The sequence below is a fragment of the Cyanidioschyzon merolae genome, chromosome 19, assembly GCF_000091205.1.
Source record: "Cyanidioschyzon merolae strain 10D DNA, chromosome 19, complete genome".
In the NCBI taxonomy this organism is placed as follows: Eukaryota; Rhodophyta; class Bangiophyceae; order Cyanidiales; family Cyanidiaceae; genus Cyanidioschyzon; species Cyanidioschyzon merolae.
The window spans coordinates 109,546-136,252 of NC_010145.1; the positions used below are offsets into that span (position 1 = coordinate 109,546).

Genomic DNA, 26,707 nt, shown 5'->3' on the forward strand with positions numbered 1-26,707 from the left:
ATTCCATGTTGAATGAACCACGCCTCGGGCCGATGCTCCCAGTTGTATGGCAAAGCCGTTGCGTCCCCGGGCAGCATCTGCTTCAGCGGTATGCAAGCGCTACAGTGGGTGCTCGAAGCAGGCACTCGGCGCACCAAAGAACATACGAAACAACCAGTATATCCGAGAGGAATTATCGGTAATGGAACTTGAAGGTATGGTGCGGAATGATGGACACAATCTCGATTACCAATGTCCGTCGTGCAATCTGGGATTCACGGACAATGGAAACCTCATCGAAAAATTCACCAGTGAGATCAACACTCGGGCGATCGTGCGCGCCATTGCCAGTGGCGGACACCGGATCGCACATGCGCAAACAGATACCCATATACTTATGGAGGATCGTAACTTGCTCAATTTCTATCCAGGTACTTATATATACATAAATATATAATATGGCACACCATTGGAAATCGAATCGAAAGCGGGAACGGCCGCGGGATCCATGCGCCGATGCGCCAGGCGTACGGGCGCACGACCCGCAAGGACATCGATGCATGCGCATCGCGCGACCGTGATGCCGCGTTTGCCGCTTCCCAGATGCGCCGTCTGCGGAATCTTTCCCTGCACAGATGCGCTCGTGTACGCCGATGATGCACCTCCACCGTGATCCAAAAACATGTGATATGCAACGTTTTTTTTCGTTGTTGTTCTGCGAACGATACGTTCACTCCTATTCGAAGAAAAAGTCACTTGAATCAATCGATCTGAAAGCGATTCAACAATGTCCAGGGAAGAGCGCGATGGATCAGCGGGTTTCGTGGAGCATGCTGCGACAGCAGCGCGTTCCCCTGACCCACCGTACGTCGGCAGAGAGCCGCTGCCCAGTGCTGCAGAACGAACCAATGCGGACGGTGCGTGCGATGAATTCGTACTTCCGATATCTCCAGAGGTGCCTGGTGGCGACCCCGAGCAGCCGACGACTGGCTTGACACCGTCGGAGCCTAGTGCGTCGCTCTCGGAGAAGCGGGAACCCTCGGCGGACTTTGGCCCTCGAAAGGGTGAGTCGCGTCGGGACTATTTGCGGCGCGAGTTCCAACAGCTTCGCTCCTACATCGTCGTCACATCGGCATATCTCCTATTTTCCCTGACCGATGGGGGCATTCGAATGATCGTGCTGCTGTACTCGATTTTCCTGGGATTCTCCGCATTCGCAACAGCGCTCATGTTCTCGGCATACGAACTTGCTGGGGTGTCGACGAATATCATTGCCGGCATGATCGGGTCGGCTTGGGGAATTCGAGCCCCGCTACTGATTGGACTCGGGTTCCAGCTCCTCGGACTGGTCATGCTTTTCGTGTGGCAGGCAGACAACCAGCATCTGCTTGGGGTGCGAGGCGCGGTCTACGTTGCGGCCGCTCAGGTGCTGAGCGGTGCCGCCAAGGACATGGTGAAACTCTCCGGCAAGTCCATATCTCGGCTCGTGACCCCGGAATCGAAACAAACGCGCCTCTTTCGTCTGGTAGGGTTCATCACTGGCTTTAAGAATACGTTCAAAGGCCTCGGGTACATCATGGGTGCATCGATCGTGTTTGTTTCCTACTATGCCGCACTTGGTGTGATGGTCGGGATCGTTCTCATCGTCGCTGTGATCGTTTGGTTCGGGCTGGACTGGGAGACTGGGCGTATACCGCACGACTATGTCTCGCTGAGGCGCATGCTCACTGTGAATCACAACGTTGGTTTTCTCTGTCTCGCGCGGATATTTCTCTTCGGTGTACGTGATCTGTGGCTCGAAGTTCCGATACTGTACTTCCTCCAGAACCAAAAGTATGGGTTCTCCTGGCCGGACTATGCCGTGGGTCTGTTTGTTGGCCTCTACACGGTACAGTACGGTCAGATACAGAGCTGGGCGCCGCAGTACTTGCTTCGGCCGCTCGGACAGATGCCGTCCAATCGTTATACGCTTCTGTTCTGGAACATACTTCTTTTGCCGGTGGTTGTCTTTATGGCTGCCTTTATTCAATGGTCCCCGACATTTGCCAATCATGATGTGAATGGCATGATTGGGTTCGTGATTGTGACGGTGTTCGCGTTCTCGTTCGTTTTCGCCGTGAATTCGTCAGCGCATAGTTACATGATCGTCAAGTACACGTCCGGCGACAAGGTCGCCATGACAGTAGGTTTTTACTACATGACCAACGCTATTGGCCGCTTCATTGGTACCTTTTTCGGTGGACTGCTCTATACCTACGTCAGTTCCGACAAAGTCGAAAGTCTGGCTGCATGTTTCTGGACATCGGTCGGATTCATTCTGGCAGCTGAGGTCTTTACCTATTTCCTTCATGATAATGTTGGCGGATTCCGATGCGGCCCCTGTTTCGCGTACGCCGTGGATGCAGAAGACTCGGAGGTCAGTCGGAGCAAGGTTGATCTCATCGAGGGCAAACCCGCATCATCATTCTTGGATTCAGATACTCACATGAACAACAAGCTCGAGAAAGCCGAGCTCAGTCCAGCATATCAGGGCAACCAGTTCGCCGGCGTGCCGCGCACAGCGTACAGCACTGGCAGCGAAGAGACGCAAGCTGAAATACCAGGATCCCAGATCCGGAACGAACGTGACCGAAATGAGCGCTAGCACTAGCGTTTGTGGGTCTGCGTGTGCTGTTTTCGCAGAGTGATCGAAAATGCTTCCTCAACGCAAAATTTGGTTTAAGGAAATGGTCCATCCGACAATCACATCCAGCGAGATTGTAAAGTTACGACCCATCAGTATCGACGCTGATGCATCGACGTGATCTTCTCCATGAAGAGCCGTTGTCGCTCGCGTACGCTCAGCTTGCTCACGAGCTCAGGCGAGGCCAACGGATCGTTGCCTCGGGACCGACCACCGTGAGGGCTCGCTCCGCTGCTCTCCCGACGCATCTGGCTCGAAGCGTCCGCTGCCTGCACATCCGACACACTCGCCGCTTCAAGACGATCGCAAAGCTCCTGCAACTTGCTCTCCGCGTATTCGCGACGCTGCATCTCGAGAGTCAGGGCCTCGGTCATCTCCTGGCGAAAGCGCTCAAAACGTTCCCGCAGTGTGTCGAGTTCGGTCTCAAGGTCGGCACATCGGTAGCGCCAATATTGTTCTCCGGTGCCCGCCGGGTGCTCTGGAGCTGAGCGCGCTTTCGCAGATAAGTTGATCGGCTGCTTCCATAGGGTTGCGGGATCAGCGCCCTCTTCGGAGACTGCGCTCGCGTCGGCCGCTCCAGTCGTGGACACGTTTTCCAAGTTGCCGTCAAGGCGCTTCGTGTTCGGCTCCTCCTCCGCCGCCGCTGTGATGTTCAGTTCCCGCAAGGCTTGCTCCAGCTCAGCTTGCCCGAGTTCTCGGCAGTAGTTCTTGGGCAGCCAGCCCTGTGCACCATCGCGCAAACGTTTCCCATGCACCCATTTTGAGTCTGAGACCGTTTCCCCGACTGCAAGGATATCACCTCGTTCCAGTTTCAGTTGCCCTTTACCTTCCTTACCAGCAGGAGGGTTATAAGGATACCTGCACTTGACCAAACGCTGCATGATCTTTTCTTTCACAAGAACGGAAGCGCAGCGCGATCAGACGGTACCGAGAGCGCCCGTGGCTATCGCGCTCGTCGGGGTGCAGAGAAAACCGCGGCGAGGCGCGCGGATCGGCGATTTGAATTTCCTGTGGATGGTGTCGTATGGATGCATGGGAGAAGGTGTCCACGAATTCCGCCATTGTTGTTGGCAACCGGGACAGCAGCCACCACTTCAATCCAATATTGTCGAATGCCAGTAGTTAGAAGCGGGATTGGCTTTCAGAGACCATGATTCATTCATGTGAGGCTTCGGATTCTAAGCGTACCGTTCGTGGTCTTTGCGATTGGCTCACGCGAACGTCGCGCTGTTGTGCTGAAGCGGCCCGATATCACTCGGTTGTGCAGTTTCCGATCTTTCGATATACCTGCGTCAGATGAAAATGGGAATGAGAATCATAAGATCTGCTCGCACTTCTCGGTTTTACGGACTATTTATTCGATTTGTAGTTTTAGTGGTATAAGTGCAGCAGTGAGGGTTTGTGGACTCAGAGGTAGTTTTTCGGATTCTTTGTCGTGTTTTTCAGAGTGAATTGCTCGGCGCGTTGCGCTTGAATTCATTACGTCATTATCCGTACGATCATTCGGGACGCGGTCGAACGCGGTCTTATGAAACAAGAGATTAGAGTATCCAGTGTTTGGGTAGAAGCCTCCACGCTTCTCCGCATCCTTGCGTGTCGCTTGACCGGCTCCTGCGTTCTTCAAGTTTTCGATCACTCTGTGCCAAGACAACTGGCGGGTGCAGCAATTTGCGCCGTTCGACTGATAAGTGAAAATATGGCCGGGAACACGATAAACATTTCACGACAATGTAGGGAAAATTAGTGTCCATTCGCAGATATCTTGCAGCTTTTTGCTGGCCGGCCATCAGCAACCGGTTTCAGTGTAGCCAGACATGCTTCGAGCCTGAGAGGCTGCCCCATAAAGTTAGATAGCCTCAGCTCCGCGGGTCTCGTCCTGGGCACCGCGCATCCCCTGATATCGATGGTGGCAAGGAAGTCACGGTTCACGAACTCCATGCAGGCACTGCCGCTGGTTGAACGCACCTCTGCAAGGAGTCCCCGAACTCGTATCTTCTGTGCCACTACAATCTCGTCATCGTGCTGTCGGGCAAACACATTTTTTGTCATCTATAGCTTCTCTTCTTTTCCTGTTTTGCTGCTTGCGCCTCTTCGCTCAATGGTTGGCGAGAAGGGAATTTTTATTGGCTTTTTTTTGTCGAACCCGGCGATGACGGCCCTCCAGGATCCTCGACTTGCATGTCCATACCTCTCACATGGATTTGTTATCTTTGATAATGAACGCAATTCTTTGTGCCCTTAGGTGAGAACCTTCTCTGAGGGTGAAGGACCTGCGGTGGAAAGTCGACATTTACCCTGGTGTCACTGTGTGCTGAACGCTTCAGCGATTCGCCAAACGGTGCGGTCATTACGTTTCAGGATGGAAAACACTCCTTCGACAGGGATGAACTTTCGTGAGCACGGAGATATGATAAACAGATCTGTCACGATAGAATCGCCAAGAGCTCGAACGCAAAGGTAAGAGCAATCGTTCCGTTGTTCAATAGAAGGACGGCGCCGGACGTCAGCGAAAAGTCTTCGATGATTCGACAAAGTGGCTGGTGCTGTTTTACGAGCCCCCTCTGCACGAACGAACCTGTGGCCGCGAACTGAATCCACTGCAGCTAGAACAGATGATGATATCCTCATTCTCGTTCAGTTCGATAGCACATACAACGGGCTCTCTCTAAGTACATACCCATGGACGCCCCCACCGTTTCGTCCGAAACAAGTCTTATTGACCGAAAGAACGGACCGACGTTCCTGTACTTTATATCGATCGCTGGGTTTCAGGAATACTGCAGTAGCTGCACTTTCGGAGGACGAAGGCCGTGCGTGAACTCGGGCTCTTCTTTGGCAACAGTATCCCAGTGTTTTCAGGATCACCGGAACAAGCTGTTGAGGAACAGAGACCCCTGTGGCACCTACTGTATTTGCTTTTGCATCCCTTAAGGCGGCAAACGGGTCGTATGCTATCATGTACCTCAACCATTCTTCGAGAACATCAGTTTTTATTATGGAGCGCATCTCCTTCTGTCTATCCCAGTGTTCCTCAACCATCTGAATACTGTTGTCTGACTGGCCTGAGGGAAAAGGGCAGTCCTCCTTTACTATCTCGTTGCGAATATATATCCTACAGAAAATTCATTTACGATCTGTTCGGTACATTGCGTCGCGGTGTCGATCCCATGCCATACACTGCGAAAAAGCATCCGATGACACACAGCGGACATGGAACCGAATTCAGCTTGGAAGACAATACATCGATCAGGTGTCGCTCGTTTCAGCTGTGAACCGTGCGCGTCAACGGCGCTCTTGTTCGAGCAACAGCATACGTAGGAGCGAGCCTTGGACAAGGCTTCAGCGTTTCGGCTCGTTTTCACAGTACATGGACTCAGATCGCGTGGCAGAAGCTAAAGCACTTGAGGCGGCTCACGAATATGAGGCCGAGGCCTTGTACCGCTCCATCATCACGGAGCCTCTGCCTGAGAACGGGGCGGAAATCGCACAAAAAGAGAAAGAGTCAGCAATTGTGGCGCTGATCGAACTGCTTGGTCACAGGAACCGCATAGCAGACCTGGCAGAGTTGGCGCGCTGGTTGCGCCCCTATTTTGATGCAGTTCCGAAAGCAAAGACTGCGAAGATCGTACGTACGCTCATTGAAACGCTCAGCCGCTGTCCAGGTTCTGGTGAGGTCTTGTTGGCGCTCTGTCACGAGGTTGTGCAGTGGTGCCGCGACGAAAAGCGCACGTTTCTTCGTCAACGTGTGGAAACGCGATTGGCTTCCCTCTACCTGGAACGCAAGCAGTACCCCGAGGCGTTGGCGCTGATCACGAGTTTGCTTCACGAAGTGCGGCGCATGGACGACAGAGGTCTATTGCTGGAAGTGCAACTGTTGGAAACGCGACTTCATCACGCGTTGCGGAACATTTCAAAGGCACGAGCAGCGCTAACAGGCGCACGAGCTACCGCCAACGCCATCTATGTGCCGCCAGCGTTGCAAGGAGAGATTGATCTCTGGGCAGGTATAATCTATGCAGAAGAACGCGACTACAAGACTGCTTTCTCCTACTTTTACGAATCCTTTGAAGTCTTCGCATCAATCGATGACTCGCGCGCTCTCGACAGTCTCAAGTACCTTCTTCTCTGCAAGGTCATGACGCAGCAGACCGGTGAGATTGCCGCGCTCCTGCAGGGCCGAGTTGCGCTTCGCTATCAAGGTCGAGAGCTCGATGCAATGCGGGAACTAGCCGCCGCCTGCGAGAAGCGCTCGGTACAGGACCTTGAACAAGTGCTCCGCACCAATCAGCAGTTTCTAACCGAGGATCCGATTATTAGGAACCATCTGGATGAGCTCTATCAGAAACTACTGGAGCGCAACATCCTGCGAATCATCGAACCGTATCATCGTGTCGATTTAGCCCATATCGCACGCAAGCTTGCAATGCCACTTCCGCAGATCGAGGCGAAATGCTCGCAAATGATTCTCGATGGGAAACTGAACGGCATCATCGATCAGGGTGCGGGCTGTCTGATCGTCCACGAATCGACGCAGACCGATGCGCTGTGCCAGGACGCAAATCGTTTGATCAAGAACCTTGATGAAGCGGTATCGAATCTTTTCATGTTGGCTGCGCGTTTGCGGTAAACGAAGGCCTCTCTGGCTCCTGTGTGTGTGTATGTGTGTGTGTGTGTCTATCGATCACTCGGTCGGCCGCTCGTTGCCTGCGGCATCGGGTATATGCGGGTTGCCGCGCCTACATCGCATCGATCAGGGGCGGCGTTCCTGTGCTTCGTTCACATCTGCGCTCTGCAAGCTATGCGGATGCTGCTGGTCGCTTCGCCTGGTCGAGGCAGTGGAACAGGTCTCAGTCCATGGGGCGTGCAAGTTCGCGCGCATGCTTGTGGGGCGTTCGTCCACGCATGCGGCACCCTGGCGAACACGCTGGTGCACGATGCCGACACTCGTCAATCTCCTCGTAACCATAGCAGATAATGTGAATCGCGTGTAATGATATCGTTCTTTAGGCGGCATGTGACACGAGTTTATGAACTTTGGTCTCGCAAGAATTTGGTTCAGCGAGGACGCTGCGTTTCTAGAGGCACAGCCCTGGCTCATGATGAAATAGCAATGGTGATGCGAGGTGCGCTTTCCCGCGAAGCTGTCTCTCTCCACCCAAGCGAGTTGATGAACGCCACCTAACAAAAAGATCGGTATCATGCGATGACCGGGAGCACGACCTCTCTCGCTATCCGAATCGAAAGCAGCTGCCTCTGGTGATGGCTGGAAAGCTTTTCCTTTCGAGAGAGCTCCAAGGCACGCAGCTCTACAGGCAATTCCTGCTGATGCGGTAACGTCGGTCGCGCATGTCCTTTCGAGGGGATTCCTGAGAATCGCGCGACAAGCCCAGCTCAATGATTGGACCTGCTCCAAGGTCGCTGCGGTTGCTCCGGCTACTTCAGCGTCGCACCCAGGTTCCAATTGCTCGAGTCGCATCTGTCAGGGCCATGAACATCGGCGACGGCAACCGCAAGAACAATAAGACATCCAAACCCGAGGTCACCAGTTTCTGAGCATTGGACTCGCCTGTGCGTCGGTGGGCAACGAAACCGATGCCTCGACAGGCGCTTCGGGGCAGTCATTCTCGCGATGCGCTCCATAAGAAGAGCGCTCATCTGTGATATGAAGCGTCCATTCGAAAGGTAGTGCGTACACCAGTCGACTAGCTGGGTCGTCTCGAGCGCTTCATAGCTGCTGTGGCTTGTGGCGATGGACGGCTGGCCGGAACGGCCTCTCGCGAACCTCATTTCACTCTGGTGACTGCCCAGAGTCAGCGATAGGCGCGAATAAGCACGTTCGCCTGCCATACGTATGCATCCTAGATGTCTCGGTCCGTTTCTATGTATCCGTTCATGAGCAAAGCAGGTATGCGATCGCCAATATCACCTTCTGGATCTGCTCACGCCGATTCCGTGTACATCTCGATCAGTTCCTCCCATCAACGCTGCTGCTATCGTCTTCGTCGTTCCGGTTCGAGGCTCGCGAATGGCAACACATCTGCGGACGCTCACAGCACCATTCGCAAGTACGCATCGGCAAAGCGACCAGCGCCCAATGCTCAGACGACGGCGATGTGCGTTCCGTTCAAACCGCATGGAGCGTCGTTGCCAATATGAATTAAAGGCTTTGCTTGTGCTCGCCAGCCTGCAGATCCTGCCACCAGCGTGTAGCCAGTTCCGCTAGATCACCAACCATGACCGTACCGCAGCCTCCCCAGAGCAGGCGATCGAGCACACCGTCCGTCACGCGCCGTCCACGCTGGAACCCTAAACGCTCAAAATATCGAACAAGTTTCTGGTGACGATGGAAGCCGTCGTCTATAGCCAAGAAGTAGCAGTGCGGTGCGCCCTTTCGCAACGCCTCACAAGCTGCAGCTACAGCCAGCAACTTCGATGTGACTCGCGGTGTGTTCGTCGGGCGCTCGCTCACAAGCTCAATGCGCTCTACCTGCGTCCGACGAAGCAGGGGCGCCAGACAGAGTGCGCTGACGTAGCCCGCGAGTACCCAGTTCTCGCAGTCTGGGGCAACGTCAGTGCGCCGACGCTGCGCTGGAGCAGTTGCTGCCGTCGTCGCTGCAGTGACTTGGCCCCGGGTCGACTGCGAGGAACGTCCAGCACGCTCTGTGCTAGCAGCGACCCTGACATATGCCTCGATGCGAAGCAATGGCCCCAGACTGCGGTTCAGCAGCCGAACCCCTCGCTGAAGCGCGTGTGCAGTAACGGTACTCAAGGTCAGCGGGGTAGCGGGGTCGCCACCCCGACCAGTTGCATAGACCGCTGCGCAACGACTTGGGCGCGAGAAGCGTTTCGGTGGGGAGCTTCCGGTGTGTTCACGAGGAAACGACCACGCACGGCAAGCGCAGGGCACAAAGTTCATAACCAACGGGAGCTTCAAGTTACCCAACGCCAATGGCTTGGTGTCTTTGGGTCTTTCACCCGTCTCCGCGTTGCAGAGCCCGTTCTGCTTTGGCTTGCGCCTGGCGCCCGCCAAAGCGGTGCCGTCTACCGCCGTGTCGCCCCGAGACCCTCGAAGCGTGCTCCGAACCGCCAGAGTCACCAGGACCGAGGGAGCAGGGTCAAACGCGAACGAGTGCTGACCTGCCGCTGTCTAACGAGAGCTCTCCAACGGGCGAAGCGGAAGCTTCGGATGGCAACGGACACGAGCTCTCGTTTATGCGGAGCACGGGAGTAGACGACCTTGACGCTCGTTTGATTGCCGAAGACCCGTCATTTGCTGAGCTTGAGAAAGCAGCACGGGCCTGGATTGGCGATTCACTCGATCGGTGGCTGTGGTGGGAACGCCAAAAGGCCCGGCGATATCGTTTGCTTCAGCAGATAAAGCAGCAGGAAGAACTTGTGGCCGTAGAGTTGGCGGAGCTGGAGCAATCACTGGGTGAACTGCAGTCTCTAACTGGTCTGCGCTTTCTCAGCGAAGACGGGAAGATATCAGGCCTGGGCTGGGTATTAATCGCGATGATTCTCCTGATTCCATGTGGGTTGATCTTCGTTTCGATTCACTTGGTTCAGCAGGCTTTATCAAATCAGGTGTAATCGATGCGCCATTCAAACACACACACACACACACACTATAACTCGAGCGATGTAGGGATGCATGGTTACTGACGCTTGGAGGGGGTGCGAGCATCAGCGCCCCGCTTGCACCGCTGCTCGACGCAAGCCCGTGAGGTTGTGAAGCGTCGCAACCGGCAAATAAGAGTGCAATCATGGGTTCGCTTTGGTCGCTTCGAGATCCTCAAAACAAATCCTTTCATTCCTTTCTGATCGGGTATAGCATACAGGTACAGGGACGCGACACCTCCAGACGCTGCGTCTTGGTGTAGGACTCTAAGCCGGAGGCCTGATACCGGCCCCCGGGGAAGTCGTCGATGCTAAGCACCGAGGCTCCGGAAAGCGAACTGTCCTCGCTCGCTTTTCGAAGCATGTTCGCAGCAGGAGCAGATTCCAGAACGTCTTCGTCGATCAAAGCGTTGCGAACGGACAACACAGTGCCTTGAGCCCGCCTCAACGCTATCGGCAAAACTGCGCGACATTCGACAATGCTTCAGACTCGGAACATCCGGGGCACGTTATTCGCTCGCTGCCATAGCGTACGCAAGAACATCCAGCCTGGGGGATTACTGCAGGCCTACATCACGGGCTCAACGCAAGCTCAAGTGGTTCCAGCTCGGTGTCGTCAGGAACTTCCCATCGGATATCCTTGATCCAGACGCGTGTGTACGGTTGACGGTGACCAAGCAAGCGTTCGTGGCCCTTTCGGCGTTTCTTTTGATAGATGTAGATCTTTTGGGAAAGCGACTGCTCTTCGATGACAGCGATGACTTCGGCACCGGGCACCTGTGGCCGCCCCAGCACCGACCAATCGACGGACCCGAGGGCCAGCACCGTCGAGAATCGAACCTCCTCAGAAACTTGACCGCGTATGCGAGCCAAATACACAATATCTCCAACTGTGACCTTGTACTGCTTTGGTCCATGAGCTATAACTGCGAAGCAGCCTTCACCTCGCCCATCAATGAGCGGATCGCGCTTCGCAGGAGTGCTCGTTGAAGCAGTTGCCCCAGGGGGGTGTCGGGCGAAAATCGCTGGCAGCGCGTTTTCGTTCATCCCAGCCACTTGTCGTTTAATTGTATAATAGGAGAAGCCTAGCGGCTTGGTCAGTTCGTTATACAGTATGCTTTTTCGGGGAGCTTGCGCGTCTCCCGAAACCGTGTCGGGTGCTTTCATCGCTAGCGCACGCGAAGCGCTCGCGATGCTAGCGCGCTGCAGTGGCGACGCGCGCCTCAAAACATGAATCACTCGTTCCAGCACTCTCATGATATTAACATTGTCCAAGAACTGAACAGGTGCTTGTTGTACACGTCTGAACTGCTGTTTCTTTAAGGCAGTTTCTGACACCAGCAGCGGTGAAAACAGCTTGCGGCGACGAACTGGAACTCCACAGCGTCGCGTTCGGGGATGTTGAACGAGGGTGCCGCGGCCGCTCGCTACGAGCGCACTCTGGAGTGTTTTGGGTTGTTGGCGTTTCGGAGGCTTTCAGCTTGCTTGCAGACTTTTTTCATGGAATAAGTGGTTGTAAACCGTACGAAGAGGGTTACATACATACGCTTGAAACTTTTAGCTTCAAAGTTCTGGCTCCCGATATGCTTCGCAAACCATAAAAGAGGGAGGCGCTTGAAGTAAGGTTTTGTCGGAAACGTCCTCGCTTGGCGCGACTGGGCACGTGCGCGCCATGTTCGCCGACATCCGAATCCTTCAGCGAGAACCTGATAGCCATGTGGCATTCGAACTGCTATTTAGGGCGGCAGAGGCCGTCCAAGAGCTGATGCAACGAAGAAAGTGGGTAGTCGGTGTGCTGCGCGAGTTCCTGCCGCGAGGCTCGCAACTGCTCGGGCTCAATATCAACGGTGGGCGCGTGATCTGTATCCGGTTGCGTAAGCACCGTTCAGGCGGGTGTCGGCGTCAGTCTCGGGCGGCGAGAACTGATCACCAGCGCGAGGAGCGCTCTCTAACTGGAGCTCCACAACGAGTGCGAGGCCTTTCAGACATACCGGGTACGTCGGCATCGAATTTCTTCGCATATGAGGAAATCCTGGGCACGTTACTCCATGAACTTGTACATATTGAAATCAGTGCCCATAATCGGGCGTTTTATGCGTTATTGGAGACGCTTTGGGAGGAGGTTCGCTGGAGCGCTCGCTCCGGACTATACGGTCCTGTTCATCGTTTATCACCGCGCGGCTGTGGTGATGGATCATGCGGTTCACGACCCGTCCTTGCTTCTGCACCAGCGACACCGGGAACGATTGCTCTCTTGGATTGTCATCCAGAACAGCGGCGGAATCTTCTTTTGAAGGCAGTGCTGCGTCGCCTTGAACAACAAAGACCGGATCCTCATGACGCAACACGGTATTCGGACGAATCGCAGGGGGCGTTGGCGCTCGTCAACTGGAATCGACCACCAGTGATCCAGGTAGCGGAGAACGATCCATCTGGTTTGGAGGAACGCGTTGTCGCGTTGGAATCAGAAGAGCGTACCAGGTTTTCGGAGTCAGCGACTTGTTTGGAGCAGGGAGATACCTGCCAAGTGATCCAAGTGGTTGATCTCACGGTTGAAGATGCGGATGACACGCTCGAATGCATCGATCTTTGTGCAACGGATGATGAGGAAAATGACGAAAGAACAGCACGAGCAGCAGCAGCAGCAGCAGATGATGATGATGATGATGATGATCATGATCGAGCGTAGCGTCTTGATGTGCTGATCCGAATGATGACCCGCAGCCTCGTTTGATAGATGATGAGCATAGGACTTGCATGCTTTTATGGATCTTTCGCGAGAGCATACATCGATAGATGCTACCGAGAGGAGTTGGGCACTAGTCCCCCATGACGTCTGACAGTTTTGTTCATTGTCTGCGGCCTACCGTATGCTTTGTCGCTGCTGCCGGTCCAGAAGTAGCGTCGGCGGCACAGCAGGGCCGTCCACGCCTATCCATCGATCGCACGCCATGACGGAGTCGAAAGCTTCATCGCGAATGTACGGATCTGCGTCCTTTTAACTAGTCATGATCAGTTTCCGAACCTAGGGGCCAACAGTCGGCGTGCGCCAGCAATGCCTCTCGAAGCCGTCCGAAGACAGCCGGCAGGCCGCTGCACAAGTCGCAGCCCAGCTGCACCAATCCAGTAACCGCAATGCTGCGTCCACCCTACCATTATAACATAACATGATACAGAATCTGGCGAAAAAAGATCAATTTTCACCAAGTCGGATGTTGCGGTAACGTGCATTCGAGTACCTGCACCCTTGCCACTACATGAACAGAGTCCGCATGGCCACCCGACTGCCTCAGACATGCGCAGGATGCAAGACACCGCAAGTCGACACGCGTCAAGCCATGGCAAAGCGATTCCGTCTCTACAAGGCAACGAGGGAGCTGCTGATGCCTCCAGCATCGATGCTTGCGTCGACGGTATGCTCAACGTATCGAGAACATACATTGCGGGCTGAATGTAACCGCTTTCCCGGTCGGCACGTCAGATTCGACTTGCAACAACGCGGTTGCCTTCTGCGAGAAGCTGATAGCTCAGTCCTGCTCATGTGTAGCGCTCACATATCAGAAGAATCCCCACTCGATGCATCGATCTGATACCATTCAAAGATCGTCACCCGAACGCAACAGCGTCACCGGATCCCTCAACAGCGTACTCGTTATCGCTTCGCGAACGCTACAAGCGTGCGTTATGCCATGCTCCAGCTGCAGCGCTTACACATCCAACTCAGTCGGGGGCGCCTCGGTCCTGCGCTGCTGCCGGTTTCGAATAGCTGGCAGCCGCTCCGGAGCGCCCTGCCCTCAGCGTCTACTCTGAAGCACCCCCCAGAAGAATCATGGTTGCTTCGTCCTCTGCAACGGTCGATCGACGCATACTTTTGGTGACTGATCGCGCGAGCCCTACGTTTCGATACAAAAACTGAGGCTGTTTCACAGCGGGTGCTTTGAGCCGCTGTTTCACCGGCCGAGTGTCGCCTTCCCTCGTAACCGCTGGAACTGGCTTTGTACTTCCGGCCGATTGGGCCTGTATAGAAGAAGCAGCTTGTACTGCTTTTCTGGCGGCGTGGCGAAAGTGAATCAACGGTGACACCATCGCCTGCTTGTTCGAAAACGGAACGTTCGTGCCGATGCTACCACAGATCCTGACCTTCGCCGCAAAAAACAGTTCTATTCCAGGCGACGTATCCTGCGAAGCAAGCACCTTCGAGCTGAGTTTCCGCAGATCGCTACGGATTCACAACAAAGAACATAGAAAATGACCCCAAACGATCTATATGATGCCCAGCACCTGGTGTTTCCAGTCGTAGTGCCCGCTCAGAGACGTTGCGTCAAACGCAACCGCGTTGACTTTTTTGCATATAGCGCCGCAGCATCCGAATGCTACCCGAAGGTCGACTGGGCGCCGGTTCTGCTTCTCGCGTATCATGCCGCATCGCGACGCTCGATACAGGGCAAGGGTAGAGGACGTTGTTTGTTTTCTGAATGAGAAAGCTCTGAGCTCACCAACAGGTACGGGTGTGTAGGCGACGCGGGCAAACGTCGTGCTCTTGCACGAGGCGTGCACCCGCTAGGGCAAGCCGTATACCTGGGGCGTCACCCGTTTCACAGGGTCAGATGCTCGTGAGCGCACCAGGTGAACCGGTAGCGTCTTGATTTTCGTCGTCTCAGTTGTTGATAGCGCACGATTTATACCTATGGGGTCTTGAGGTGCATATGGGTGAGGTAGTCCTCGAGCTTGCCGGCAACGCACCATCCCTAACGTCCGCTGGAAAACTTCAATCAAAAACGTCGGGCGAGAACAACTGCAACAGTTTCCGTGGGGCGCATCTGTTACAGAGCAACGAAGAGGAAGCGATATCACGCTTGAGCTCAGCTAAACCAAATATCGTCCGCTTCTACCGGACACTGATGCTGTCTGGAGCAGGCACCCCGCTGCAGAGAACGGAACCTGCGTACGATACCACGCCCCGGTGGCACGCTCCGAGATATTCCATTCCCAAGCGGGGGAGCGGCTTTCAACGGGGCTCGGAGCGTAAACCGCGTTCCACTATACCGTGCTACGCGCATCAGGGACCCGACATTGTCTGTGTATGTGCTGCCTCGCTAATCAGCGGGATACGATCGGGAACCTGTCCCCGTCCACATGACTGGATCACATAGAGGATGCAACCGAGCATTCCATAAAAGACGGAAGCTTGTAGCACCTGAATCGCCACAGCTGACACTGGAAGAGCGTTGCTTAATCCCTGGAAAAGCTGTGGTAAAATCAAGGCAATATCCAGCGTCAGTGCCTGCATCGTGTTGAATCGTACAAAGTAGCTGACGCGGGGGTTTCGCACCACGAGCACGAGCATGAGTACGAAAATGATCAGAGGCAGGAAAGGAATGCCGCGGTAGATGCTCAGCAGAGGCCACAATGGTTGCAAGACGAACATAGAGAAAATTGGGAATCGCTCAAACACGTACTTTCCGTATACCAATGAGTCCAGCAGCGGCACCAGATACGGCAAGATACCGAGGAGCCGCTCAGACCAGGGTATCGGCGAGGCAGGCGGTCGTCTGCGTTTGCGCACAAAACGCTCCACTGGGTGCTCGTCTGGGTCGTCAAACTGCTGTTTCAGGGATAAAGCTCCCTTAAACTGGCTGCGCTTACCTCGCATCAGCGGGCTCGAGCGGGAAGCACTTGTCTGGTGGCGGTGCGTGTTCCAGCTCCTGCAAACGCTCGCCTGGCTCCGCGACGCGCCCTTGACGACGATGCCCGAACCCCCAGCAACAAGAGAACGCTTCATAGCGCACCATACGGGATTTGCGATGAAGAAAATAGGTGTCGTGAGTCTTAGCAAGGGTGTAGTCCTGTTCAATCTCGGGTTCGTGACGCTGAATACCCGCCTTGCTTGCATCAACATCGGGGGTGTCGCGTTCAACCGAACCTTCGCTGGTGTGAACGGCGGTTCCGTCATGGTTAACCAGGCGGTTGCGTGCGTACACGTTGGTGTTGTCTTGATCAACCTCGGGGTACTTGTCACCAATGTTGGCTTCATTCTCGTCAACATGGGCGTCGCCGTCATGAACGCGGGCTTTGTGCTCTGGAACCCGGGTGTTGTCGTTGCGACTGCCAGCTTTATTCACGCCAATATCGGAGCTGCTGCGAAGCGTGTTTCTTTTTCCAAGCTTCGCAAGGAGCTTGGCCCTGCGTTTCCCAAAACGTCGCTAGCGTAATGGCCAAGCGTCACTGTGTTCGAACGCAACGCGAGACAGTCTGGCCTACGACGCTGTGAACTGCGACCTTACGGTGCCGTTGCGTCGCTTGTGAAGTGAGCAGCGCGTCCGCACGAGCAGCACTGGGGTAGTTGCAAGAGGCTAGCAAGTTTTATGGATAACGTGCGTAAACTGGGAGTTTTATTCGTTTGATTCAACCAGGTCTTGCTGTTGCATTTTGGTTTGGACGCACGTTGCATCCTTTCCGCTGGTAGCGGTTCGTTCGAGGTGTTGCTGCCGTTTACAACGTCGTGTTCGACGTTTTAGACAGTTTTCGAGGGCGTCTGCTTCCAGAGACTCTTTTTGACGCACACTGGAGGTTTCCGAAAGCAACAGCGAGAGCTGTTGGATACGGGTCAGGAAACTCTCTAGGACGCGTTTGGTCGAGGTACGCCTGCTCTAGGTTCGTGGAGGCGGACCTACTGTTCTGGCTTTGCGCAAGGCCAAATCTCGCTTGTTCCGGGCAGTGTTCAGTGTGCCGCAGTGCCTGGAAGTAGGTTTTGTGCCCGAAACCTCTCTCAAAACAGTTACGCTTCTTTCGGACTTGTCGCGAGCATGCAACGTTGCGCGCGTGCACGAAAGGGAACCAGCGGTTAGGGGGCGCTCTAGTCGAGACTCGAATGCGTCCGCGAACGCCATACTGGCCCTGGGCGCTGCTCGATACGCTGTGGTTAGGGTTTGCTTCTTGGGACCTCAAGCGCGAGTCACGGTTCACCGCTGTGGCGTCAGCGCTTGCGTACTGGATGCTACCGCAACAACGCATGCTTGCTCGAGCGTGGATCTGGTCACTGACTTTCGAGGCAGGCATACAGCTGGCGCTGGTTCTTCTGCTTCCGAAAGGATACGCATACCCGCAGCCTGTGGAGGTAGCGCATGAGCTGCGGTTCGGGGTCGACGCCTGTAATCTTCTACAGCCATGGCGTTTCGCACTCGCGAGCCTCTTAGCGCTGCTTGTTTGGACGCGGTCGATGGCTCTTTGGACGACTCGGAGCGCGTGTCAAGGTTAGACTCTGAGCTCAGGCGATTGCATTCGCTCCATTTCAGATGCATTGCACTGGCATCGGACTCGGGGTTGAAGAGCAATCTACATGGGTCAAGGATGCATGTCCGCAGATGCGTCTGCTGACATGCACCGAATGTTGTCTGGGCTTACTCCGCAGTGGATGTTTCCCGAAACAGAACACCAGCGGGATGTTCAAGACGATACAGACTAGTTTGAATCACGTGTACACATCCGATTCTACGGGTGTGAATGAGTATTCCCCAAAGACCGCGGCGAGCAGCGGCAACTTTACCAGAGCCTTCCTGCTACTGTCGTCTTGGACGCTCGCCTGCATCTTGCAGCGCATTGACGGAAGCCATGGGCTCGGTCCCGGGACATTTTCGAATCACCCAGTTTCCGAACTTGCGTCATCTGACCTCAACGACAACGAAAAAGCTAAACACTGCGCGAGAAGCTTTATGCTATAATTGGGTACCGCGATCATCCGTGCGTACCGGCCTGTGCGTCGCTTCATTCCCGCACGAACAAAAGCGCGCACACCTGCCCCCACGGTGCAAGGAGATTCGTCATACTCCAATCATGCCGACCGCATGGCTACGTATCGACGTCGGCTCCCGTACGGTGCCCTGCAGCAATGCGGAGCCCTGCGACAAACGCGCACCGCCGTGAACATCAGCCCTAACACAGGTCGCAGAGCGCTACCCGCAACGGCGAAGCGGTGGCATCTCGAACCGAGTGCCCAGGGCACTGCTGTTTTCTCAGAGCTCCTCCACGTGCGTCTTATCCGCATAGTACCTCGCTTCCTGTGTGCCCTTCCGCTGCTGGCGCTCTAGATACCGTTCTCGATTGCGAACGATCCGCTCGATGATCTTCGGAACACTCAAGTCACTCGATGAGGGAATCTCTCGAAAGATACCGAGACGTTTCGGCACCTCGTATGGATCATCGTCACCGTCTCGAATATTCAGCTCATCATAGTGCGTGCCGTGTATCACTAGCGAAATATTCATTGTTTTGATCATGTCCTCGGTTACTTTCCAGGGCGCACCAATGATCACCTCGTCGACGTACCGGATACTGAGCACCATCAGCGTGCGCTCATGAAGGTTCAGAATCGGATAGTTGCGTCCTCGATGCTGATTCACCGCGTGATCATCATGAATACCGACTAGGAGGAAATCGCCAAGCTCACGGCACTGTTTCAGGAAGCGAATGTGCGCCACGGTGAGCATATCCCATGCCCCGTCGGCGTAGATGACTCGATCCCCGGGCCGTGGCTTGCTCCCCGAGCTGAACTGCATCAAACGACGAGAAGTCGGGAGAAAGCACGACGCCCTTGGTTGCTGATATCCTTGTTCGGGTTGCTGTGATTGTTCGCTCTTCGCTGTTGGCCCATTTGTCAGCATTGGGCGCTCTTCTGCTGGCGATTGGGCATCCTCTGGTCCGTCAAGTTCAGCAGACTGACTTCGCGACGGCGGTAAATGATGCGAAGTCGTACAGAGGAGCATCCTACCCACGATATCCGTCGAGGAGACGCCCTCAGTGCGGGCAATGGTTCGAAATTTCCCCGCCTGCTTGACGGCCTCGTAGACATCGCGACCCGACGCATCGAGGCACGGGTCGTCACCGTGCACCACATAGTCAATCTCGTAGTCACGCACAAGCGTTTCCAGGAACTCGGGCGTCACGTTATATGGAACACCACGGATGACGTGATCCACCCATTTGACGGCCTCCACGGTCTCGTAGCGCTCCTCCTCGGTCATGACTGGAGGACCCTTGTGTTTCGTGATCTCCTCATCGCTACAGACACCAACAATGAGTTCGTCCCCAAGGGAGGCTGCCTGGCGTATTGCGTTCGCATGCCCATAGTGCATCAAGTCAAAGCAACCGTCTAGATATATTCGCACTTTCTTCCGGGGCTCTGCGGGTGCTGAGGCGGTTAGTGCCGCCCCACCATCCTTCGATCGCGTCAATCGCCAACGAAAGTACGCTTTCAGGAAACCGTAAACAGCTCGAGTGGAGAGCGCCACGTCAAAAACCAGCAAAAGCCGTGAAAAAGCCGAGCGACCGGGGTTGTTATCCATCAACCCGGCAAGCAAGCGCGGTGGCGACACCGCCGCTCAGGAGCGCTCTGAGCAGCACCTGCAAACAGGCTCGCGGATAGCCGACGGCTTCCAAACGAGAACGTTCAACGGCAGGCCAGTCTTCGTGGTAAGAAGGACGCGTAAACCTGGTATTCTCAAGCGAGATCTTTGCTGAACGCTCAGGTCTTGAATCCTTCCACGAAGCCTGCAGACTAGCTGCGCTCGCCGAACGCTCTCGTGCAAGCCGGCGCGACGCAAGTCGTGAGGAGCGTGCGCAGCACTCGAGCGCCTGCGGAACGCTGCGACTTGTCAGCGGCCGTCACCAAGGACGTCTGTACCGCCATAGACGGTTCAGGGTCTGATCTTGTAGTGCTTCAGCCATAGAGAGGTTTGCTTTGATCCCGGCAATCTTTGGTTGGTGCGTCTGTGGCGCAACTGAACGCATCGGACGACAACGAGCTGGTACCGCTCGTCTCGGAAGCGACGCGGTGAGCACTTTTGCTGCTATGCTGAAGCGGTGAGCCGCGTTTACGGGCGCTTCGGAAACGCGTCCGACTTGTTCTGCAGGTTTTGTGGTTCCAACCGGCGCATTGTAACGCGATTTTGGACGAAAGAGCCGCGGTCATCGAAGAACGCATAGAAACACTTTTATGTTCACTGCTTTAGTGAGCAGTACGGGGCTCTCGCTTGCGCTTGGACGCCGAGGTTTCCCCCGCACCCCGAAAGGCACCTGGACGCCAGCAATAGTGAGGCACCTCGCGGCCGGAAGCCGAGCAGGTAAGCCGTCGCAACGCTTCGGGCAAGGGCGTCATTGGGCCAACTTCGCGCGCATGCATCGTAAAAACAACCACGACTACGTGGAACTTCCCCAAGAGGAAATGGATAACTTGAAAATCCAACCGGAGACGCATTCGCAGAGAGTAGCTCGTGTGCATGTGCCAGTGCTTGCAGATGCTGTGCGACAAGCCTTCGCAGGGCGCTCTATGACCCACTTTGTTGACGGCACGCTCGGTGCGGGCGGGCATGCCACGATGATCATCGCTGACCATCCCGAACTGGAGCATTTTATCGGCATCGATCGAGATCGATCTGCCCTTGAGCTGGCATCGAAACACTTGGAAGAACAGTTTGCGGGGCGACATGCCCCCCAGATGCATTTTCTGCACGGGAATTTTCGCGATATTATGGCACTCTGCCAAGCCAGATCCATTAACGCGGTGGATGGCATTCTCCTGGATTTGGGAGTGTCTTCGATGCAGCTGGACCACCCTGAAAGAGGGTTCAGTTTCGGCGGAAGCGCTCGCGCTCGAAGCGATTTCAGCCAGGGAAAGCGTACAGACGCGCCTTGGGATGCGCCTCTCGACATGCGCATGGATCAGCACGCTACAGGCGCACTCACTGCTCAGGATATCGTGAACACCTGGAGCGAATCCGAGTTGTATCGCATATTGCGAGCGTACGGCGAGGAGCCTCGTGCACGCCAAATCGCCCGAGGCATCGTGGAGGCGCGACGGCGGGCGCCCATCGAGACCACAGGGCAACTCGCCACCATCGTACTCGAGGCCAAGGGCATCCGCCGTCGAACACATGCACAACACCAAGACGCCTTGACGGGATCGAGCGAGCAACCAGCCATAGGGACGGCGGCTTCCAAGCGACGGCTTCCAGTGATGGAGCAGGTCGGCGTTTGGCACCCCGGAAGACGACGGCACCAGCACGGCGGAACGCTGCATCCGGCGACGCTCACGTTCCAGGCGTTACGCATTGCTGTGAACGACGAGCTTGGATGCCTCGAGCAGGGCCTCCAAGCATGCATTCGACTGCTGCGTCCGGGTGGACGCTTGGCTGTCATCTCGTTCCATCGACTCGAGGATCGCATCGTCAAGTGGACTTTTCGGGCATTTGCTGAAGGGCAACGCACGCCAGCGAGCGGATGCGCTGCGATACCCGCCGTCTCCCGGCGGGCGTCAGGAGCGCACGAGGCACGCCCTGCGACACGCATCAGCGATGAGGACACGTCATCGGATGATGCGTGCACGGAGGGCGCACGCATCGCGCAACTCTGCTCAGTGGAGGTGCCGCGGCAACCGGCGAACGATTCAGCATATGCTGAGCAGCTCGAGGATCACGAATGCTGGCGCATCATCACGAAGAAGCCCATTGTGCCGAGCCCCGAAGAGGTGAACCAGAATCCGCGAAGTCGCTCGGCAAAATTGCGGATCATCGAGAACGTTGCAGGTACGTGTGGTTGAGTTCATAAGCTGGCACTCATCTCGGTGCATGATGTTCGGAAGCGTGCTGCTCAATTGCCGGGGTGATAGGAGTCGTCCCGCTTGGCTAGTGATTGATGCTCGCGAACTGATCAGGGGATTGGTCGAGAAGAACCAGCTTTGATACATGTTCCATGATGGTATTGGTAGCGGTTGCGATACAGGTTACTGCTTGTGTTACAATGGTACGTGCTCGTGCAAGCACGCTCGACACCGCGATACGCGCCTTGGCCGGGGGCAAACGTCGGCGACGCGTCGACTCGTGTTGCGCGGATGCCGCCTACGCGGGGTGCGCGCGGACCCGCAGCGCCCGTCAATTAGTGCAGGTTGCTTGCGCACGTCCAACCGGTATCCCAGATACCCGCCTCGGTCGTTAGCAATGGCGGGCGGGACAATGTCGAGGCAATCGTTGCACTGATGGACGCGGACGCTCGGTCCGATACGTCCTTGATCAAGTAAAGTCCGTTGTGGTCGGTGAACAGCGCTTACTTCGGTGCGAAAATCTGCAGATAGCTCTCTGACGGAAGGAAGCTTTTACGCGTAGTATAGAGCAGGCTTCGACACCTTGAGCCTGCTCGCGACTGAAGGCTAGGTGCACTGGCGGTCGCGCTACATCCAGAACGAGAACTGCGTCATCGTATGCCAAGACTTGGTCGATTCGTCGCGAAGCGACCACGCAATTCCCGAGTACATCACATAGCGCGGTTGTGTATTCGCATAACCGCAGCGATACCGTAGCTCTACCGAGTGCTTTCGGCCCATATTCGCGTGCTGGACACCAGCATGCAACAGATTCGTGCCTAGTCGCCCACGACGACGCCGCGTACCTGCTGGTCATTTTCATCTGCTGGTGTATTGTATTGCATTGCATTGCATTGCGTTACATATATCCTGTTGGTACCAGGCGAGGCTTGGGTACTGCGAGGCAATGCGCGGCGGACCCCGAAGTGAACGCCATTCGCTGGCCCAAAACCCGAAGCCATCGACAAGAACGGCAGCATCCTGCCTCCCGCATCTGCGCGAATCCTCCGCTATTCGGGGCAATCCGTATCTGTCCATTCGGTGTGCTTCGCAACAGCTCCGCAAAGACTCGTGGTATGGTCGTCTGAAAAACGAGCGCGAAGCATCCACGTCACCTCGGTATCGTCGATTCCGGATCCGTGTGGTCGACGCGTCACCTTTGGCGCCGAACACGCCACGGTCCACAGGAGCTCCACCACGCTCATTTGTTCCGATTCTTCTTCGGTGCCGAGTCTGTATTGGGCGCTGCAGACGCATTCGAAGTTTCGTTCTGCGTTTCTGTGATGACGCGCGTGTAGCAGCTCGTGTATGAAACCGCCCCAAAGCCTTCTGAATCATCAATAATCTCGGCTTCCTGGAAACGACTTTCATCGAAATTCAGACGCTGCAGAAGCTCTTGCATGCGCGGAGAAAGGGTCTGCGGCTCGCTCGAGTAGCGCGGGATCTGGTTTCCTCGATACCGGTGTCGATACGCTCCTCGACTCGTCATTCTCGACGTGTTAGCGAGCTTTTTCAGCTCCTGAGGCGCCATCGACTGGTCTGGCGTGCGTCGGCCAACCGCACTCCGGGAACCGGGGCCAGAGCTGGACGCGTCTGGACGTTTGTCGGCAGTTGGCTTCGCTCCTGGAACGGAACCTCTGCGGCTGCCGGCGGTTGCGTCGCGCCCCAGACCGGGAGCCGACGCAGACGATTCTCGTCGAGCGGTTTCGAGCCCGTTGCTTGGTGCGATGCTACTCGGGTGCGGGTCGCTGGGCGGCGGCCCCGTGCCTTGACTCCAGTGACCCTGCGGATGACGCCCCTGAGTATCAGATGAACGCCGTTGCGTTGGTGCTGGCGCGGGTTCATGCGGCAACGGCACCGCTGGTGATGTAGGTTTCGATTCTGGAGGCGTCTTGAGCGCAGCTCTTGTGCGCGGTTTTCTTTTCTCCGACTTTGATGTGGTGGACGACTCCGAAGGCAGTGGAGTCACAGAAGCGGAGGGGCGTTCAGGAACACGCGGGTGCTTCAAGTCGCGCGTTGACTTTGGGTCCCTCTGTTTCGGGCGCGGACGGAATGCGCGCCGCCGCTCTGGCGGCCCAATGTCGGCGTCCTCCGCGTGATCCTCCTCGAAGTCTAAGCGCATCCAACAGGGCGAAATCGCTGTCCTTTGTGCACAGTGGTGTCGCCATCGCCGCGTACGACACGTACCGGAGCAGTTAAAAGCAGAGCAGCGGCTCTCGTTGCGAAGTGCGCCGAACACCGAGACAAAAGCGCAGTCGCGATGCGCGCCCATGGTAGACGCTCCCTGATCCACTTGGAAGCAATGGAAAAGCACCATCGACGACAAAGCGTGCGCGTGCGGCACAGACGGGTTGGTAAAATACGTCCTCAATGAACAACGACGGGTTGAACAAACGCACCCCACTGTCGACAACCGGTCGTCAGTGCGTCTCGACGGGTCCGTCTGGGAACCGCCCTTGCGCCAAAAACTGGGTACGGCCGACCTTGAATCCGATGAGAAGCCCCGTTGCCTGTGTGTGCGCTTCACTCCTGCGTTCTCTGTAACAGCTCTAGGGCCTTCTGCAAGTGCCAGGAGAAGCCCACTGGCAGAGCGGGGTTCACGAAACCGAAAAGGCTACGCTTTCCGACCGATTCCACACGGTGGAACGTTTCAAGCTCGCAACAGTGCCCCTGGTTTCCTGTTCTCCAACAAGTACTGGGTCAAAAACCGTACACAAAAAGCACACACCGCCGGCAACAAACGCTTTTCAAAAGAAAGACGCTGCCGCCAGCGGTGTACAGTAGTCGCGACCGGCGCCCTAGAGGAAACGTCTCCAATTGACGTGCAGACGCCTTCCAGCTTTTTTCCACTGGCCACCCACTACGGCTTCCAACTTTATCTCATATAATTCCACATTCAGAGATTGTTCAATAAAGAGTTCTCTTGTCAACTCTGGGGGTCTCTTCTCCATCAACGCATATTTCCTTATATTGATGGCAGCATTAAAGTCTCGATTCATAAACTCCATCAGTTTCTTGCCGTTGGGAGTTGTACTCACTAATGCAAGTAGTCCACGAACTTTCGCGCTCCTTTCCATTTGCTCTTCCGTCAGCGTACCGTACTTTCTTATAACCTCAGGACTCCTCTGGCACTTTTCCATCTCGACCCTCTGAAGTGTACACCCCAGTTCATGGTGTGTATAGGACGTTCGAAACTCATCTACAGGTATCGTGCCGATACGCCGTGCACACTCTTTGTACGTTCTTGTCGTTGGAGCTGGCGAAGTTCCTTGCTTGGGTCTTCCGTCGCCCTGCTCCGTACGCTACTACGAGCCTCTGACTTTCATCCTCCTTCAAGGCGCTCAGCTGATTGAAAAAGTTCGCGAATGCACGCTGCTTCCCACAATACAAATTCATTCGCAGTCGAACCCGCCGGGGCTTGGTCTACTCCTCCTACAGCGCATCCCAATGAGCAACACGAACTTCCATGAATTTCCGTAGAGCCTGAAAGTCCGCTCCTCGGCTTGTCACCTCGCTCAAAGCTTCCAGGTGCTCTTTCATTCCTGCATTTCACTTCTCAATTTTCTTCCTCGCATTCATTATACCGGATTCTCGATAGAATCTCGCTCTCGAGAACCCCAAAAGACGCATGTCTTTCTGACGTAAGTTAGCATCAGTACCATCTTCCGCACGCTAGGGTACTGCGATGGTTATGTTATTTGTGTTTCCGGGATCCGCGCCAACGACAAAGTCGTTATCTTGCACCTCCTGCGTCGCAGGATCCGCCTCCTTCTCATCTTCATGCATCGTCGCGCCAACGACAAGGTCGTTATCTTGCACCTCCTGCGTCCCAGGATCCGCCTTCTGCTCATCTGCATCCTTCGTCACGGGCGCAGCCGAGGGAGGGACTGGGCGATCTGTCTTCAACCGCCGATAGTGTATACACAAGGCTACTCCATCGGTTTCGATCATCTCAGTGAATACCTTTTGTTTGCTGACTTTGAGACGTTTGAAATCGAAGATACTCTTCCAGTACGTCTCACGGTTTTCACCGGAGAATTTCTTCCTGCTAACATCGGACTCAGGACTGATCTCGCTCATGATGCTGCAAAGACGCCAGAGTGGATAGTCACAAAATGTGACTTGATATTGTACATTGGAACAACGTTGAAGCGCTTCCCCATTAGGAACGCCTTCCGTCTCTCCCACTCTTCATTTTTTCCTCATTCAGCCTCATCTCTGCCGTGCGTTCGAGTTCGCGGTCCAAAAACACGAAATACCTCAAGATGAGGAGGTAGTATCTTTCCTTATCTTTTCCAACTCTGATATCTTGTCTGCTGGATTAACCAGCCCCAAGACTGCACGGTGTTCCTGTATAACCGCACGGATTAGAGAAGCTTCATTCGTGCACTCATTCGACGCCTTCTTGTCAACGAACTCGATCTCATCTTCATGATGGCGATCGTTCGTGATGCAACTGATAATTGCCCATTTTCCTGCGCGAGACAGACCCAGGTAGAGTGCAACCACGGTGCGTATCATGAAACGTTCGAAGTTCGCTGTCAAATGGTTCTTCAGATTCGCGAGGTACTTCATCGCCCCATAGCTGTAAATATCCCAGTCACCCTTGTACCGAGTACCCTCGAACCCGTCAAAGGGATGTTTTTCGTGGAGAGCATGCACTAGCACATTTTCCCTCCGCGCTTTCTCTGTACCAAGCATCAGGTGACGAATAAAGGTCTTGTCGAAGAACTCGCCGGGAATCTCGACCGTTTCCATGTGCGTCCCGTCGCGATACATCTCTCTCACCAAATGCA

General features: G+C 55.3%; 12 protein-coding genes across 12 annotated transcripts, besides 4 other annotated features; 7 read left to right on the top strand and 5 right to left on the bottom strand.

Annotated features, from left to right (window-relative positions):
* Positions 1–197: part of a sequence feature (repetitive element) that runs on past the window's edge.
* Positions 198–766: 569 nt separating this feature from the next.
* Positions 767–2,623, top strand: CYME_CMS043C (probable transporter, Pfam sugar transporter; the record flags this gene model as incomplete). Its single annotated transcript, XM_005538668.1, has 1 exon — positions 767–2,623. The coding sequence occupies one exon, from the start codon at positions 767–769 to the stop codon at positions 2,621–2,623; it is 1,857 nt and encodes a 618-aa protein (XP_005538725.1).
* Positions 2,624–3,694: 1,071 nt separating this feature from the next.
* Positions 3,695–4,513: a sequence feature (possible transcribed region).
* Positions 4,514–6,029: 1,516 nt separating this feature from the next.
* Positions 6,030–7,289, top strand: CYME_CMS045C (26S proteasome regulatory subunit RPN6; the record flags this gene model as incomplete). Its single annotated transcript, XM_005538669.1, has 1 exon — positions 6,030–7,289. The coding sequence occupies one exon, from the start codon at positions 6,030–6,032 to the stop codon at positions 7,287–7,289; it is 1,260 nt and encodes a 419-aa protein (XP_005538726.1).
* A 1,530-nt stretch (positions 7,290–8,819) lies between these two features.
* On the bottom strand, positions 8,820–9,578 carry CYME_CMS511C (hypothetical protein; the record flags this gene model as incomplete). Its single annotated transcript, XM_005538670.1, has 1 exon — positions 8,820–9,578. The coding sequence occupies one exon, from the start codon at positions 9,576–9,578 to the stop codon at positions 8,820–8,822; it is 759 nt and encodes a 252-aa protein (XP_005538727.1).
* Positions 9,579–9,610: 32 nt separating this feature from the next.
* Positions 9,611–10,252, top strand: CYME_CMS046C (hypothetical protein; the record flags this gene model as incomplete). The annotated part of the gene is made up of 1 exon (XM_005538671.1): positions 9,611–10,252. One exon carries the CDS (start codon positions 9,611–9,613, stop codon positions 10,250–10,252), a length of 642 nt encoding a protein of 213 aa, XP_005538728.1.
* Positions 10,253–10,852: 600 nt separating this feature from the next.
* On the bottom strand, positions 10,853–11,536 carry CYME_CMS047C (mitochondrial ribosomal protein L21 precursor; the record flags this gene model as incomplete). Its single annotated transcript, XM_005538672.1, has 1 exon — positions 10,853–11,536. One exon carries the CDS (start codon positions 11,534–11,536, stop codon positions 10,853–10,855), a length of 684 nt encoding a protein of 227 aa, XP_005538729.1.
* A 415-nt stretch (positions 11,537–11,951) lies between these two features.
* CYME_CMS048C (hypothetical protein, conserved) lies at positions 11,952–12,968 on the top strand (the record flags this gene model as incomplete). Its single annotated transcript, XM_005538673.1, has 1 exon — positions 11,952–12,968. One exon carries the CDS (start codon positions 11,952–11,954, stop codon positions 12,966–12,968), a length of 1,017 nt encoding a protein of 338 aa, XP_005538730.1.
* Positions 12,929–14,622: a sequence feature (possible transcribed region).
* A 363-nt stretch (positions 14,623–14,985) lies between these two features.
* CYME_CMS049C (hypothetical protein) lies at positions 14,986–15,432 on the top strand (the record flags this gene model as incomplete). Its single annotated transcript, XM_005538674.1, has 1 exon — positions 14,986–15,432. The coding sequence occupies one exon, from the start codon at positions 14,986–14,988 to the stop codon at positions 15,430–15,432; it is 447 nt and encodes a 148-aa protein (XP_005538731.1).
* On the bottom strand, positions 15,339–16,340 carry CYME_CMS050C (hypothetical protein, conserved; the record flags this gene model as incomplete). The annotated part of the gene is made up of 1 exon (XM_005538675.1): positions 15,339–16,340. The coding sequence occupies one exon, from the start codon at positions 16,338–16,340 to the stop codon at positions 15,339–15,341; it is 1,002 nt and encodes a 333-aa protein (XP_005538732.1).
* On the top strand, positions 16,027–16,491 carry CYME_CMS051C (hypothetical protein; the record flags this gene model as incomplete). The annotated part of the gene is made up of 1 exon (XM_005538676.1): positions 16,027–16,491. The coding sequence occupies one exon, from the start codon at positions 16,027–16,029 to the stop codon at positions 16,489–16,491; it is 465 nt and encodes a 154-aa protein (XP_005538733.1).
* Positions 16,492–18,291: 1,800 nt separating this feature from the next.
* CYME_CMS052C (phosphoethanolamine cytidylyltransferase) lies at positions 18,292–19,620 on the bottom strand (the record flags this gene model as incomplete). The annotated part of the gene is made up of 1 exon (XM_005538677.1): positions 18,292–19,620. One exon carries the CDS (start codon positions 19,618–19,620, stop codon positions 18,292–18,294), a length of 1,329 nt encoding a protein of 442 aa, XP_005538734.1.
* A 650-nt stretch (positions 19,621–20,270) lies between these two features.
* Positions 20,271–21,872, top strand: CYME_CMS053C (hypothetical protein, conserved; the record flags this gene model as incomplete). Its single annotated transcript, XM_005538678.1, has 1 exon — positions 20,271–21,872. One exon carries the CDS (start codon positions 20,271–20,273, stop codon positions 21,870–21,872), a length of 1,602 nt encoding a protein of 533 aa, XP_005538735.1.
* Positions 21,873–23,112: 1,240 nt separating this feature from the next.
* On the bottom strand, positions 23,113–24,228 carry CYME_CMS054C (hypothetical protein; the record flags this gene model as incomplete). The annotated part of the gene is made up of 1 exon (XM_005538679.1): positions 23,113–24,228. The coding sequence occupies one exon, from the start codon at positions 24,226–24,228 to the stop codon at positions 23,113–23,115; it is 1,116 nt and encodes a 371-aa protein (XP_005538736.1).
* A 408-nt stretch (positions 24,229–24,636) lies between these two features.
* Positions 24,637–26,707: part of a sequence feature (repetitive element) that runs on past the window's edge.